This window comes from Oryza brachyantha, chromosome 10 (assembly GCF_000231095.2).
Source record: "Oryza brachyantha chromosome 10, ObraRS2, whole genome shotgun sequence".
Classification (NCBI taxonomy): Eukaryota; Viridiplantae; Streptophyta; class Magnoliopsida; order Poales; family Poaceae; genus Oryza; species Oryza brachyantha.
Window position 1 is genome coordinate 10,161,692 of NC_023172.2, and position 12,319 is coordinate 10,174,010.

Sequence of the window (12,319 nt, forward strand, 5' to 3'; positions counted from 1 at the left end):
GGTCGTAGCCAAAATTTAATTTTTATAACTGATTTTGGGTTTTGAATTGTAGTTTTTTCCTACTGCTATTTCTCTAGATTGATAATATCACCAATGTAAAAAGAACTTTTATTTATAAATTATTTTCACTTGCTTCACTAATTTTTCCAAGGATTATCAACATAGCTCAGCTGACAGCTAGGTTTAATCATCCAATTCTTTTTTTAAAAAAAATATTTACTAACAGTGATTTGAAGGTTTAGGGGCTCATTCCTTTTAAACTCTAACCGAACACTTATAAAACCGTCCGATGATAGACTTTTCCCCCTTTGTTCTCATCTTTTTATCATTCTCAAGTCTCAATTGATTGTGCTCATAAACATGATTATTGCCACATGACAACGATAGATGCATTTGGAACGATATAGAGAGTTCACACAGATAAAATTTCGAAAGATAAGCTACTGTGTGTTAGAGAGAGGCCCAAGCCCATGAGGCCATAAGCCCATAAAATCGTTTCGGACATCTCACGTCAATGGTCAGGCCCAAGGCTTAAATAGATTTTATTGGCACTGGGCTTAAAGCTCTCTATGAAGCAATTGAGAATTTTTGAGATCACCCTAAACCCTAACTAAAACCACGTAACCGCCGTTGGATAAGAAAGCATGAACTATAACTTTAGTTAGCTCCATTTCTCAGTAGTGACTTAGCAAAATAACTAGTATTATAGTATGAAAAAACACTTAGACACTTAGTCATATGAGCTTGGGTATAAAATACTACCCTTAGACTTTTTTAGGTCAAGTTTATAGGCTAAAAGAAAATATTTGCTCTAAGATACGGAAAAGATAGCTCGCACAAATTCTTCGCTTATCACATATCCCATTTCATAGCTACCTCTTTATTTAAGATAGAGTTCAAAGAGATATACCTAGAATAAAAAATTTTGGAGCTTAATTAATTCAACCACACATGCACATACATGTCCAAAGTTATTTACCCATATCATTTAACCTATTAATTTCATCACCACCGTGTATTGATCCATTTGGATATTATGTATCGAAATAATCACACCATATATGTGCTATGTGCTAATCCGTATCTGCTGGATGATTTTGAAGGAGTATCAAGCAGCATCATGCCTCGGATGCAAGAACAGTACTCTGCGCTTTTTTTTTTCTTATCTGCCGGATGATTAGGTCCGCTAACACATTTATTTTTGGTGTTTGATCTCAACGTCCTTTGTTTGTTGTCTTTGTATAATTAATTTGTAAAAACTCGCTCGGCTCGGCCAGGCAAAACACACACACACCATGATAGTATTTTATAGAGCCCTCAGGTGTTGGTTGTAGCAAGAATCTAGGGAAAATAACATGGCAAATGTTAAAAATATAAACATGTGGTGTCTAGCTAGGAAGTATCAATGGGTTCATTAAAAACTTGTGCAGTACCTAACACTCGTGCTAAACCCAAAGCTCATGCTTCCATGACTACTTCATGGCATGCTTACTCCCTTCTTCCTCCTTTGTCCACTTTCCATGCGGAGGCCTCTCTCGGTTACTGTATTATCTCTAGATTTTCGTAGTGTCTATATAAATTAAAAAAATTATAATGTTTTGTAACCTGAAAGGGAGGCAACACTTAGCCCTCCTTGATTTGTAGGAATGGAAAATTAGAAAATTCAATCCTATGAAAAAGTTTTGCTATGAAAACCTTCGAAACAAAAGATTGCACACCAATTAGAAATCCTATAAAGATTTTGAAAGTAAATAAATATAGTATCCTATATCATGTTTTCTTATTCATGATTCCAAATTCTCGTGTTTTTGTCATGTATATGGATTAAATGATGGTTTTTTTTTCCAATTTCTATAGAAATCCAATAGACATATCATTTTATTCTTACGTTTTATTCATATGTGAACCGTACTGCTCGCTACTACTAGAAGTGAGCGAGCACAACCGTGTTCGTTTGTATAAGGTTTCTAGTAAGCCAGATTCATGTTTTTTTTGCACATGTTTTTTAATTGTTAAATAATATGTTTTCACGTAAATTTATTTAGTAAATTTACTTAAAAATAATATCAATTTATTTTTAAAATTTTTATAGCTAACAACTAATCAATCATATAATAATCTATTAATTACTACCATCATCACGCAGGTTACTGACCAAACAACATGGCCAGCCTAACCTAGCACGTCCAAGTTCGATGAATCTCACGGCCCACTTGCAAGCTGTCCACGTACATTGTACAGAGCACGCGGTCCAGAGCCGCTGACACCGGGGGCCCCACACGAATCCCCCTCTCTCCTGTCTTAATTCTTAAACCCCAACCCCTCCTCGCCTCGCTTCTCCTCCTCCGCTCCTCCCGCCGCCGACATCGCCGGAAAAATGAGCCAAGAAGGGGAGGAGCACTACGCCGACAGGATGGCGGAGTTCCTGCGCGCCAGCGGCGGCGCGGCCGTGATGGACGGCGGGCTGGCGACGGAGCTGGAGGCCAACGGCGCCGACCTCAAGGACGCGCTCTGGAGCGCCAGGTGCCTCTTCACCTGCCCCGGCCTCATCAGGAAGGTCCGCCTCCTTCCTCCCTCCGTGAATATGATGGATGGCATCTTGCTGTCTGCCTGTGTGTTTGTTTGGTCCATGCCTCCCTGGATGTGCAATGAGATGCAATGCTGAATCTATTGGGGGAAATGCTTTGGTCTCTGGAGCTTGTCACTGGGGCGCCATTTGGAGAAGCCTAGATGCTGCAGGGTTGTGAAATGCTGGATTTTGATGTGGAGAAAGAGAGCACTGTTGCCTTTTTACGGCCGTAATATCCGATTTTGCTGTAGACCTAGCTTCTTGCTGTAGACCTAGCTTCTTGGTGTAAGGAAATGTGAAAGCATCCTGGAGTTCTTTTTTTTTTTTTAACCTGAATCAAGTTGCAAGCTTGGAGGCGTTTTATGGAACACTATATTGCTCTCTCTCTCTCTCTCTCTATGGATACAACTCTGGAAGCAATGCTCCATCAGGTTCAGCTACCAAGTATGGCTTGTGCTGGTGACTGGTGTGATAGATGACCGGCACAAATGAATTCTCGATTGCATGCATTTTGACTTGAGAGTCTAGCAAATACAGTTATCTAGCGTTCTAGGATGCAACCTGCAAAGGATATAATGTAAGTGGTATTTCAAGGTGATAAATAATCACCCGGATTTGTCTCTAAATGCAATATGCCATACTGATAAGCAACATCTTACAGTGGAATCTTCTTTTTGATTCCCTATGCACGTCTAAGTGATTTGTATATAACCACATCCAGTAAATGAAGTAATCACATGGACTTTTATTTGAACAGGTTCATTTAGACTACCTTGAAGCTGGAGCAAGTGTTCTGATAACAGGATCCTATCAGGTATATATTATTTGTTTTTTCAAACATCCTTCAAGTAAAGGCTCATGGTCACCAGTTAACTGACATGCAACATTGCTATTGCAGGCTACAATTCAGGGTTTCCTTTCAAAGGGATTTTCTCAGGAGGAAAGCGAATCATTCCTGAGAAGGAGTGTTGAACTAGCATGTGAAGCACGAGCTATTTACCTGGAAAAATGTTCTAATGGTTCAGATGAGGACAAAAACAAAACTAAGTACAGAAAGCGCCCAATACTAGTTGCGGCTTCTGTTGGTTCTTATGGAGCATACCTAGCAGATGGCTCTGAGTATAGGTTGGTTAAATAAGGAAAACAATTAACAATGCTTATCTGTTCTGATTCTGTTCAGGGGTTTCTGATATTTAACATCTGATTTGATGCTTCTGCAGTGGTGACTACGGTAAAGAGGGCAATTTGGAGTTTCTCAAGAATTTTCATCGGAGGAGGCTTCAAGCCCTTGCTGAAGCAGGTCCAGATGTTATTGTTTTTGAAACTATCCCAAACAAAATCGAGACTCAGGTATGTTCAGAAACAGGAGTTGTATACAGTATTGCAGATTAAAGTATTAAGCAACAGAAATATAAACAAAAATGGATATGCAATTGACACTGAATTACACTCATTCTCTTTTACTGGTGACCCGGTGTATTTCAGTCAACATAGTATAGTCCATCACTTTTTTAATACTGGATAAATATTTCAAACTTCAAACTTCAAACATGATGCTGTATGTTGAGTGGCTACCGAACTACAGTAAAAATTACATTTTTTGTTTCACATATTATATGTTCGGTTCATTGATGCTCTGGCTTTCTTCCACATGCTTTGTTGATTCTACATATGAGAAGGATATTGGAAGAAAATTTTCCTTTGGTGATGCCCCATCTCTACTAGGACTGCTGACCTGATTGATGTAGTTGCAATGAGTGAAATCACATGATATTTTGCAGGCCTATGTTGAGTTACTAGAGGAGTGCAAATTATGTATTCCAGCGTGGTTTGGTTTCACTTCAAAGGATGGAACTAACGTAGTAAGTGGCGATTCCCTGATAGAGTGTGCCTCTATTGCTGATTCATGCAAGGAAGTTTCTGCAGTCGGTATCAATTGCACTCCCCCAAGATTTATCCATGCATTAGTTTTGTCCATCCGGGAGGTAAATCCTGTCAAGCTTGCATTAATCCCTAAACTTTCACTGACCACATAACAAGTTTCTAGTTTTCTGTTGTGTAGGTGACAAATAAACCAATACTAATATATCCAAATAGTGGCGAGAGTTATGATCCTATAAGAAAGGAATGGGTGGTAAGTACCGGTTGAACATAATAAGTTGACAATAAAGGCATATAGCTACCTTTTTATTGTGTTCTTGGTCTGCATTTTTTAATGGAAAAAAACTAATATGGAAATAAAAGTAGGGTATCCTTTACTCTCACTGGGATAAAGTTGGTATTTCTTTAATTTCCTTGTGAGACTGAGATGGCAACATGTTAGTATGTTTTATTCAAATATCAAAAACAAACACTATGTCGATATGCATTCAGTAACAACGTTTCTTTGAAACTCCATGCAGGCTTGCTCGGGCATTTCAAACGAAGATTTTGTTTCATATGTCAGAAAATGGCATGAGGCTGGAGCCTCCTTGATAGGGGGTTGCTGCAGAACAAGCCCTGATACGATAAGAGGCATATCGAAAGCTCTACATGGAGTTTAGTTGATGGAGATTGGTTAAGAGTCGATAGCTAGTTTTTGGAACATTTGCTAACTCACTCTATTTGCCCGATGTGACACAGTTCTTAATTGGTCAGATTCCTTTACGAATTTGAATAGCTGCTGAGGACAAGGATTTAGGAAAAACTAATGTTGTGTTCTTCTTTCATTAATTTGTACCATTAATTTGTACCAGCACCCTTTTTAAATATTGATGGGGAAATGCGGCCAAATTTTGGTTTAAAAGGAGTTGCTGCACTTCTAATTCTACACTAAATCCCCTGATTTATCCTCCTACATTGAACTTCAAGATACACGAGGATATGTTTTTTCACTTCTGCTTATATGCTAAAATTTGAAATTTTCAATTTGAAATTGGCAGTTGATTTTGTGGTTTTTTATCATTGTTTATTTTTCAGTCTTTATTTTTAGATTGCGGCGAACACATATATTAAATTTTATTTATTATTATTTTTCTTTTATAAATATGTTGTTTTGTTTTTTTCTTAAAAAGCCAAACAATAGCCATGCTTAAAAGCAGTCGATTTGCTATTATTAATGCATATACCATGGCGAATTTTGTGAGGAAAAAACTAAAAGAAACTGTCTTAATATTCTCGTGCCAGACTTCTATAATATTGTTAGACATATCAAAACTGCTATGCGTACGATACAAATCGTACGATTACTGTACGCCACACGCGTGATGCGAGCTCTCTAATCAGACGGCGTGAGAGGCGCTCGCGAGACGCAAAGCAACAGCCGTTCTTTGTCGTACGATTTTTGTACAAGAGAATCATACGCATAGCAACGCTCGACATATATTCCCGTTCATTTATAGAACAACCATGAAGGTAAATCTGAGTTACTGGCGGTTCAAGCTTGTAACAAACTGATCATGAATTCATGATGTTATATGGTTGCAACTTTCTCATGAAACTGTAGTCCTATTTGAAATGTGGAAGCTGTGTACAATTCTTGTGGAAGTCATGTCTGGTACAAATTTCATTCGAACTTCATAGGTTCTATAACTAAGTATAACTTCTGCCACTCTGGACTATGGGCTTCCTTTCTGGCCGGTTATTTTCATTATGAATTACCGTGAGTATGCTTTCTAAGCTCTAAACAATGTTTCGTAAAGAAATACTTTAATATAAAAGTTTCCCTCTCTTTTATTTTTTTAATTCTATAGTAGCTAATTTAATCATTTATACAATATGTATTCCCAAATTCTGATGATCTGAAAATGAAACATAAAAAAATCCCGTGAGAAAAGAATATTCCCTCCGTCGAAAAAAAATTCATTTTTAGTCTATAACATATACCTATATAATCAAAGCTACAAAGAATCCTTTTACTTTTTCAAATCTAAATACATATATCCTCCCTGATACATTTATTTCTTACTTTATCAAACTTCAATACAATAATTACTAAAAATAAAATCTTTATGGGATAAACACGATAATTTAAAGATGGATCTTTTTTTTCAGGACGGAGTCACTACGAGAGCAACAATGGGTAGGACTTTTTAATCACAAAACTCACCCTTATCTTTTCTCCCTTCTTATATTCAAAATTTAAAATTTCAATCTTAGTTGATTTTAGAGTTTTTTTATTGTATTTTAATTATCAACCTTTACTTTTATATCACTAAGGCCACATATATAAAAATTGACTATTACTCCAACTGTTCCCTAACATATGGGTTTGGCTAGATTCATTAGCACATATATGAATTTAGGAAAACCCAACAAATATTACAATACGGAATAGAAAAAATATAAACTATTTATTCGTTTGTAAATACACTGGTTGGCTTCTTACCTAATAAAAACTAAGCAATGACAGCAAGGTTTGACCTCATGGTTTGGTGAGGTGACTAAGGTTTAATGTACAAAATTGTCCTTGTCTGCGTGGAGCAGCAGTTAATCAGGTTTATGTAGGGTTCCTCCCCTTGCGCCTCCATCCCCCTCCAGCGCGCCGCCGCCGTCCTCCTCTCCGGCGACGAGCCGCCAAGGTCAGTTCCAGCTCCCTCCCTCCCTCCCGCCTCGACCAACCCATCCATCCATTCCCCCATCCATCTCCTCTGCTCCCGACCCTACCCCGCGACCACTGGCTAGATGCGGGCCATGGCGGCGCAGACGGCCGCGAGGAGGTCGATGGCGTCCTTCAGCCGCCGGACCGTGCTGGCGGCGGCACCGCCCCGTCGCGCTCTGTGCTCCGGCGAAGTGGTTCGAGGCGACGCCGAGCTGGAGGCGGCGGTGCGGGACGTCGTGTGCTCCGGGGCCGGGAGCCTCGACGAGGTGGGCGGCGCGCTGGACCGCCTGGGCGTGGCCGTGTCGCCGGGCATGGCGAGGAGGGTGATCGACTCGTGCGGCGAGGGGCGTGGCTCCGGCAGGAGGCTGCTGCGGTTCCTGTCGTGGTGCCGGTCCAAGGGTCCCGGGGGGCTGGGAGGTGAGGCGTTGGATAGGGCGATTGGGGCCCTTGCTCGGATGGGGGACCTCACCGCGATGGGGATTGCCGTCGGCGATGCGGAGAAGGACGGCCGGAGGATGTCCCCGGAGACGTTCACCGTTGTGGTCGAGACTCTTGTGAAATCGGGGAAGGAGGATGAGGCTGTTCGGTTGTTTAGAGGTTTGGAGAGGCAGATGTTGCTGCCTCAGCGTGACGCCGGTGTCGGAGGGGAAGGCATTTGGTCGAGCAGCCTTGCTATGGTGCAGGCATTGTGCATGAAGGGCCATGCTCGGGAGGCACAGGGTGTTGTGTGGCACCACAAGAGAGAGCTCTCGGTAGAGCCCATGGTTAGCATTGTTCAGCGTAGCCTGCTCCACGGGTGGTGTGTCCACGGGAATGCGAAAGAAGCGCGGAGAGTCCTTGATGATATTAAGTCCTCATGCAGCCCACTCGGGTTGCCATCGTTCAATGATTATATGCACTGTCTGTGCCATAGGAACCTCAAGTTTAACCCTTCTGCCCTTGTCCCCGAGGCCATGGATGTGTTAGCAGAGATGAGGTCCTATGGAGTCACCCCAGATGCATCTAGCTTCAACATCTTGCTTTCTTGTTTAGGCCGAGCAAGAAGAGTGAAAGAATCGTACAGAATTCTCTACCTGATGAGAGAAGGAAAGGCAGGGTGCTCCCCTGACTGGGTTAGTTACTATCTTGTGGTCAGGGTCCTGTATTTAACAGGGAGAGTTATTAGAGGGAAAAGGCTTGTAGATGACATGCTTGAAAGTGGGGTGCTTCCTACTGCAAAGTTTTTTCATGGTCTCATAGGCATTCTATGCGGAACCGAGGAAGTTGACCATGCGCTTGATATGTTCAAAATTATGAAGAGGTGTCAGTTATTGGACACACATACCTATGATCTTCTTATAGAAAAGCTTTGTAGAAATGGGAGGTTCAAGGATGGAAAGGATATGTGGGATGACGCTAAAAACAATGGCTTTGTGTTAGAATGTTCAAAGGATCTTTTGGATCCCTTGAAAACAGAGGTATTCAGACCAGCTTATGCAGCACAAAAACTGAGCTCGCAGAGCTATAAGCGCTTGGTTGAAAAGAAGAAAATTACTTCAGTTGAGACAAGAAAAAAGGGCGCTGCTAGAGCAGCCACAAGGAAATAGAGGGTCTAGGACTCTAGGTACTACCATGTTTAGTAAACTTGCTTGTAACTATGACTATTTGATTTGGGAATTATTTTGTGATAACCCTTGTTAGTTGTTAGCAGTCACTCAGGTGTCGATCTTTTTTCTTGAAACCTGAGCATAATTACCTAAGTTTTAGTTTAATTGGAGCAGTTACTGTAAAGGTACAAAGCATTCAATTATCATGTACAATTGTTAAAGCAATGTAAACTTATTTTTAGATCAATGAAGCAGTTATTTTTGTTTTCTAACTTATTGCCACAGAGAAAAGCTACCCTTATTAATTTGGAAATGAGCCTGTAATCTTCTCGAGCAGCTCTCCTAATGTTGAAGTTACTGTTCACCAAGCATGACAATACAGTCGTCTTTTATTGTGCCTAACATCTTACTTCGTTCTTTTACTTGCTCCATTGTAGTTTTGACTGAAAGGCACGTTAGACTTATGGACTCAACTCAGGAGCAACAGCAGGATTTTGGTGTGCTACTGAAGCAGGGGGCGGAGGGAGTGAGTCAAGAGTCAATATATTTAATTGCAATTTATATTGTTTACTTGCTTATTCACAGTTTGTTTTGTTTTCTGCAGAGGGTATTTGTTTCAACATTTGTGGGACGGAAGTGCGTTATCAAAGAGCGCTTTTCAAAGAAGTACCGGCACCCACTGTTGGACTCAAAGTTGACTCTTAAACGCTTAAATGCTGTCAGTCTCCCTAACTAGCATGCTTTATTTCTAGATATTCCTCTTTTTCTATGTAGAGTGTTACTCTGGTTTTCTGTTAGATAAATCAAAGGCTAAAGTCTTAAAATATTGATTGAGTTGTAGTCATATGGTAAACTGTAATATCTAGCCAAAAATATCAAAAGGTAAATTTCACATTCTACCAAACAAGAAATTAGGAAACCAGAGGTTGTACCCAACTTATGTGTGCTGAAATTTATCTTAGCTTGATTCACTCAATATGTAGGAAGCTCGATGCATGACAAAAGCAAGAAAGCTTGGTGTTCCCACTCCAGTTCTTTATGCTATGGACCCACTTTTGCATACATTAACCTTTGAGTATGTGGATGGCTTATCTGTGAAAGATATACTCCTTGGATTTGGGTCAAATGGTATTAATGAAGAACGACTCAATGATATTGCCACACAAATAGGAAATGCAGTTGGCAAACTACATGATGGAGGTCTTGTTCATGGTGATTTGACCACTTCAAATATGATAATCAAGAACAGCACCAATCAGCTCGTGTGTATAACCTCCTTTCTGTCAGTTCATGCATTTTCTTTTGAGCCATTTAATTCAAGACTTACATCTGAGCTATGAATATGCCACTCAATGTTTTCATACACCAGGTTCTTATTGATTTTGGTCTGAGTTTCATATCAACTATTCCTGAGGACAAAGCAGTGGACTTATATGTGCTTGAGAGAGCATTGATTTCTATGCATTCGTCATGTGGGGATGTGGTAAGGAGTTCCATAAATAATATTCCCAACTCTTAAGTAATTGATTTTCTTTGTGTACTTCACTCCCTGAATATGGATATCTTAAATTCGCCACACAGAAAAAAATATGGCCATCCTTGGTAGGCTTAGCCATTTTTTGGTCCTTATTGGTGGAATCATGTTTTGGATGGAAAGTACATCTATTTCGTTTAGTTATGCTGAAATTGGGATTTTGCTGTAGCGGTATTCCATGTCATATGATCATCCAATTGGTTTGTTCACTTCATAATGGCTTACGGGAGTTTAGGTTTTAATTAATCATTGTTTTGTCAAGTATGTCTGACCATATTCGCATTCTACGATAACCATAAGCTTCAGGTGTTCTATTGGAGCATTGCTTATCTATGAAAGTCACTGCCATTACTATTGTTCTTCTATTTTGATAAGATGATAACATTGCATTTTGTGATGAACTAGATGGAGAAGATTCTCACGGCGTACAGAAAAGCTTCAAAGCAGTGGTGCGCTACTACGAACAAGCTAGCTCAAGGTATGGTCATTGCATTGATCCTTAAGCTAAGTACACAATCCATCACTCAATTTAGGGCGTGTTTAGTTCGTGAAAAGAAAAATTTTAGGTGTTACGTCGGGCGTTTGACCAGATATCGAAAGGAGTTTTCGGACACGAATGAAAAAAACGAATTTCATAGCTTGCCTAGAAACCGCGCGATGAATCTTTTGAGCCTAATTAAAATCTGCCATTAGCACACGTTGGTTACTGTAGTACTTGTGAATAATCATGGACTAATTAGGCTTAAAAGATTCGTCTCACGATTTCTGTCCTAACCATGCAATTAGTTTTTGTTTTTGTTTTCATCTATGTTTAATTTTTTATTTAGATGTCTAAAGATTCGATATGATGTTTTTGGGAAATAAACTAGCCCTTACTATCTCGCCTTGGCTTGCTTCTGTTTTTGATACCAATTTTACAGTCAGGCAACGGGGTAGAAAGCGAACAATGGTTGGATGAAGCTTCAGATGATTCAACACTTGCAGTATCACTCCCTCCACATGTACTAGATCAGTATTATTGCCTCCTTATAGCATTTCAATGGACAGAAATCATTCTAGTGATGGTTATTGTAAAACTTCCATCATGAATCAAATCTTACATCTGCAAATTTAGTGTCTTATCAGATGCTGATTGTTATTGACCAACTGATGCTTATTTTCGATTTTTATTGGCCAAACTATTTGGTAATGACAGCCGACAAAAACAAAAATGGAAATGGTAAAAATGAATGGAAATGAAAATGGAAACGGTTTTTGTTGTTTTAGCTATCGTTTCTGTATTTTGACGGAAATTACCTTTTTCTAATACGGTGATTACCCTATTTCTAGATACCCCAAAATTTACAGGTCGTTATGCGGCCCGCAGTTTACAGGATCAAATTCTCTACCAAGTCCTTATTCTGAATACATGGCTAAAGAAAATATATTTTTGTAATTTACATAGCGTAAGTTCAAATTTATATGATCGTATTATATTATATAGTCGTGTTAAGCTAGAAACGTAATTCTGTAGTTCAATGTTTCCGGCATTAATTACTGGTTTTTGATTGATTCCAGCATGCTTTGTTCATATAGTTTTGTTTTTGAATTTATCGTATTTTCTGTATCGTTTTCATTTTCGGCCTAATGTTTTTGAATTCATTTATCAGGAAAAAAAAGGGTTACGGAGACGGTTTAAGGTTTTTTTCCTACTGTTCTTATCCCTAGTTGGGCTTGGTTGGTCCAACTAGAGTAAATGTACTGCGTCATTTTCTTTTGGGAACAATAAGAAAAAGTCACATAGGGCTAGGGGTGGATACCGAGCTTGGTTCGACTCGGTTCGTTATAGCTCGTTTGATTAACGAGCTAGCTTGGCTTGGCTCGTTAACTAAACGAGCTAGAAGACCAGCTCGGTTTGGCTCGTTAGTCAACTCGAGCTAGCTCGTTAGGCTCGCGAGCCACAACATTTACATGAATTCTTTGCACTATAAATTTACAATTACCATAAAAATATAAATATAAAAAATATAATGTAAATTTAATTAAAATATGAAAACATAATCTAAATTTAA

At 39.5% G+C, this 12,319-nt stretch overlaps 2 protein-coding genes across 2 annotated transcripts; both read left to right on the forward strand.

Annotated features, from left to right (window-relative positions):
• Window positions 1-2,248: 2,248 nt before the first annotated feature.
• LOC102720634 (homocysteine S-methyltransferase 2-like) lies at window positions 2,249-5,366 on the forward strand. Its single transcript, XM_006661721.2, has 7 exons — window positions 2,249-2,557; window positions 3,327-3,383; window positions 3,468-3,694; window positions 3,790-3,919; window positions 4,351-4,554; window positions 4,632-4,703; window positions 4,972-5,366. The coding sequence occupies exons 1-7, from the start codon at window positions 2,378-2,380 to the stop codon at window positions 5,110-5,112; spliced, it is 1,011 nt and encodes a 336-aa protein (XP_006661784.1). The 5' UTR covers window positions 2,249-2,377; the 3' UTR covers window positions 5,113-5,366.
• Window positions 5,367-7,240: 1,874 nt separating this feature from the next.
• On the forward strand, window positions 7,241-11,529 carry LOC102720911 (pentatricopeptide repeat-containing protein At5g61370, mitochondrial-like). Its single transcript, XM_015841512.1, has 7 exons — window positions 7,241-8,732; window positions 9,172-9,260; window positions 9,339-9,452; window positions 9,718-9,996; window positions 10,104-10,217; window positions 10,674-10,746; window positions 11,189-11,529. The coding sequence occupies exons 1-7, from the start codon at window positions 7,241-7,243 to the stop codon at window positions 11,224-11,226; spliced, it is 2,199 nt and encodes a 732-aa protein (XP_015696998.1). The 3' UTR covers window positions 11,227-11,529.
• The last annotated feature ends 790 nt before the right edge of the window (window positions 11,530-12,319 follow it).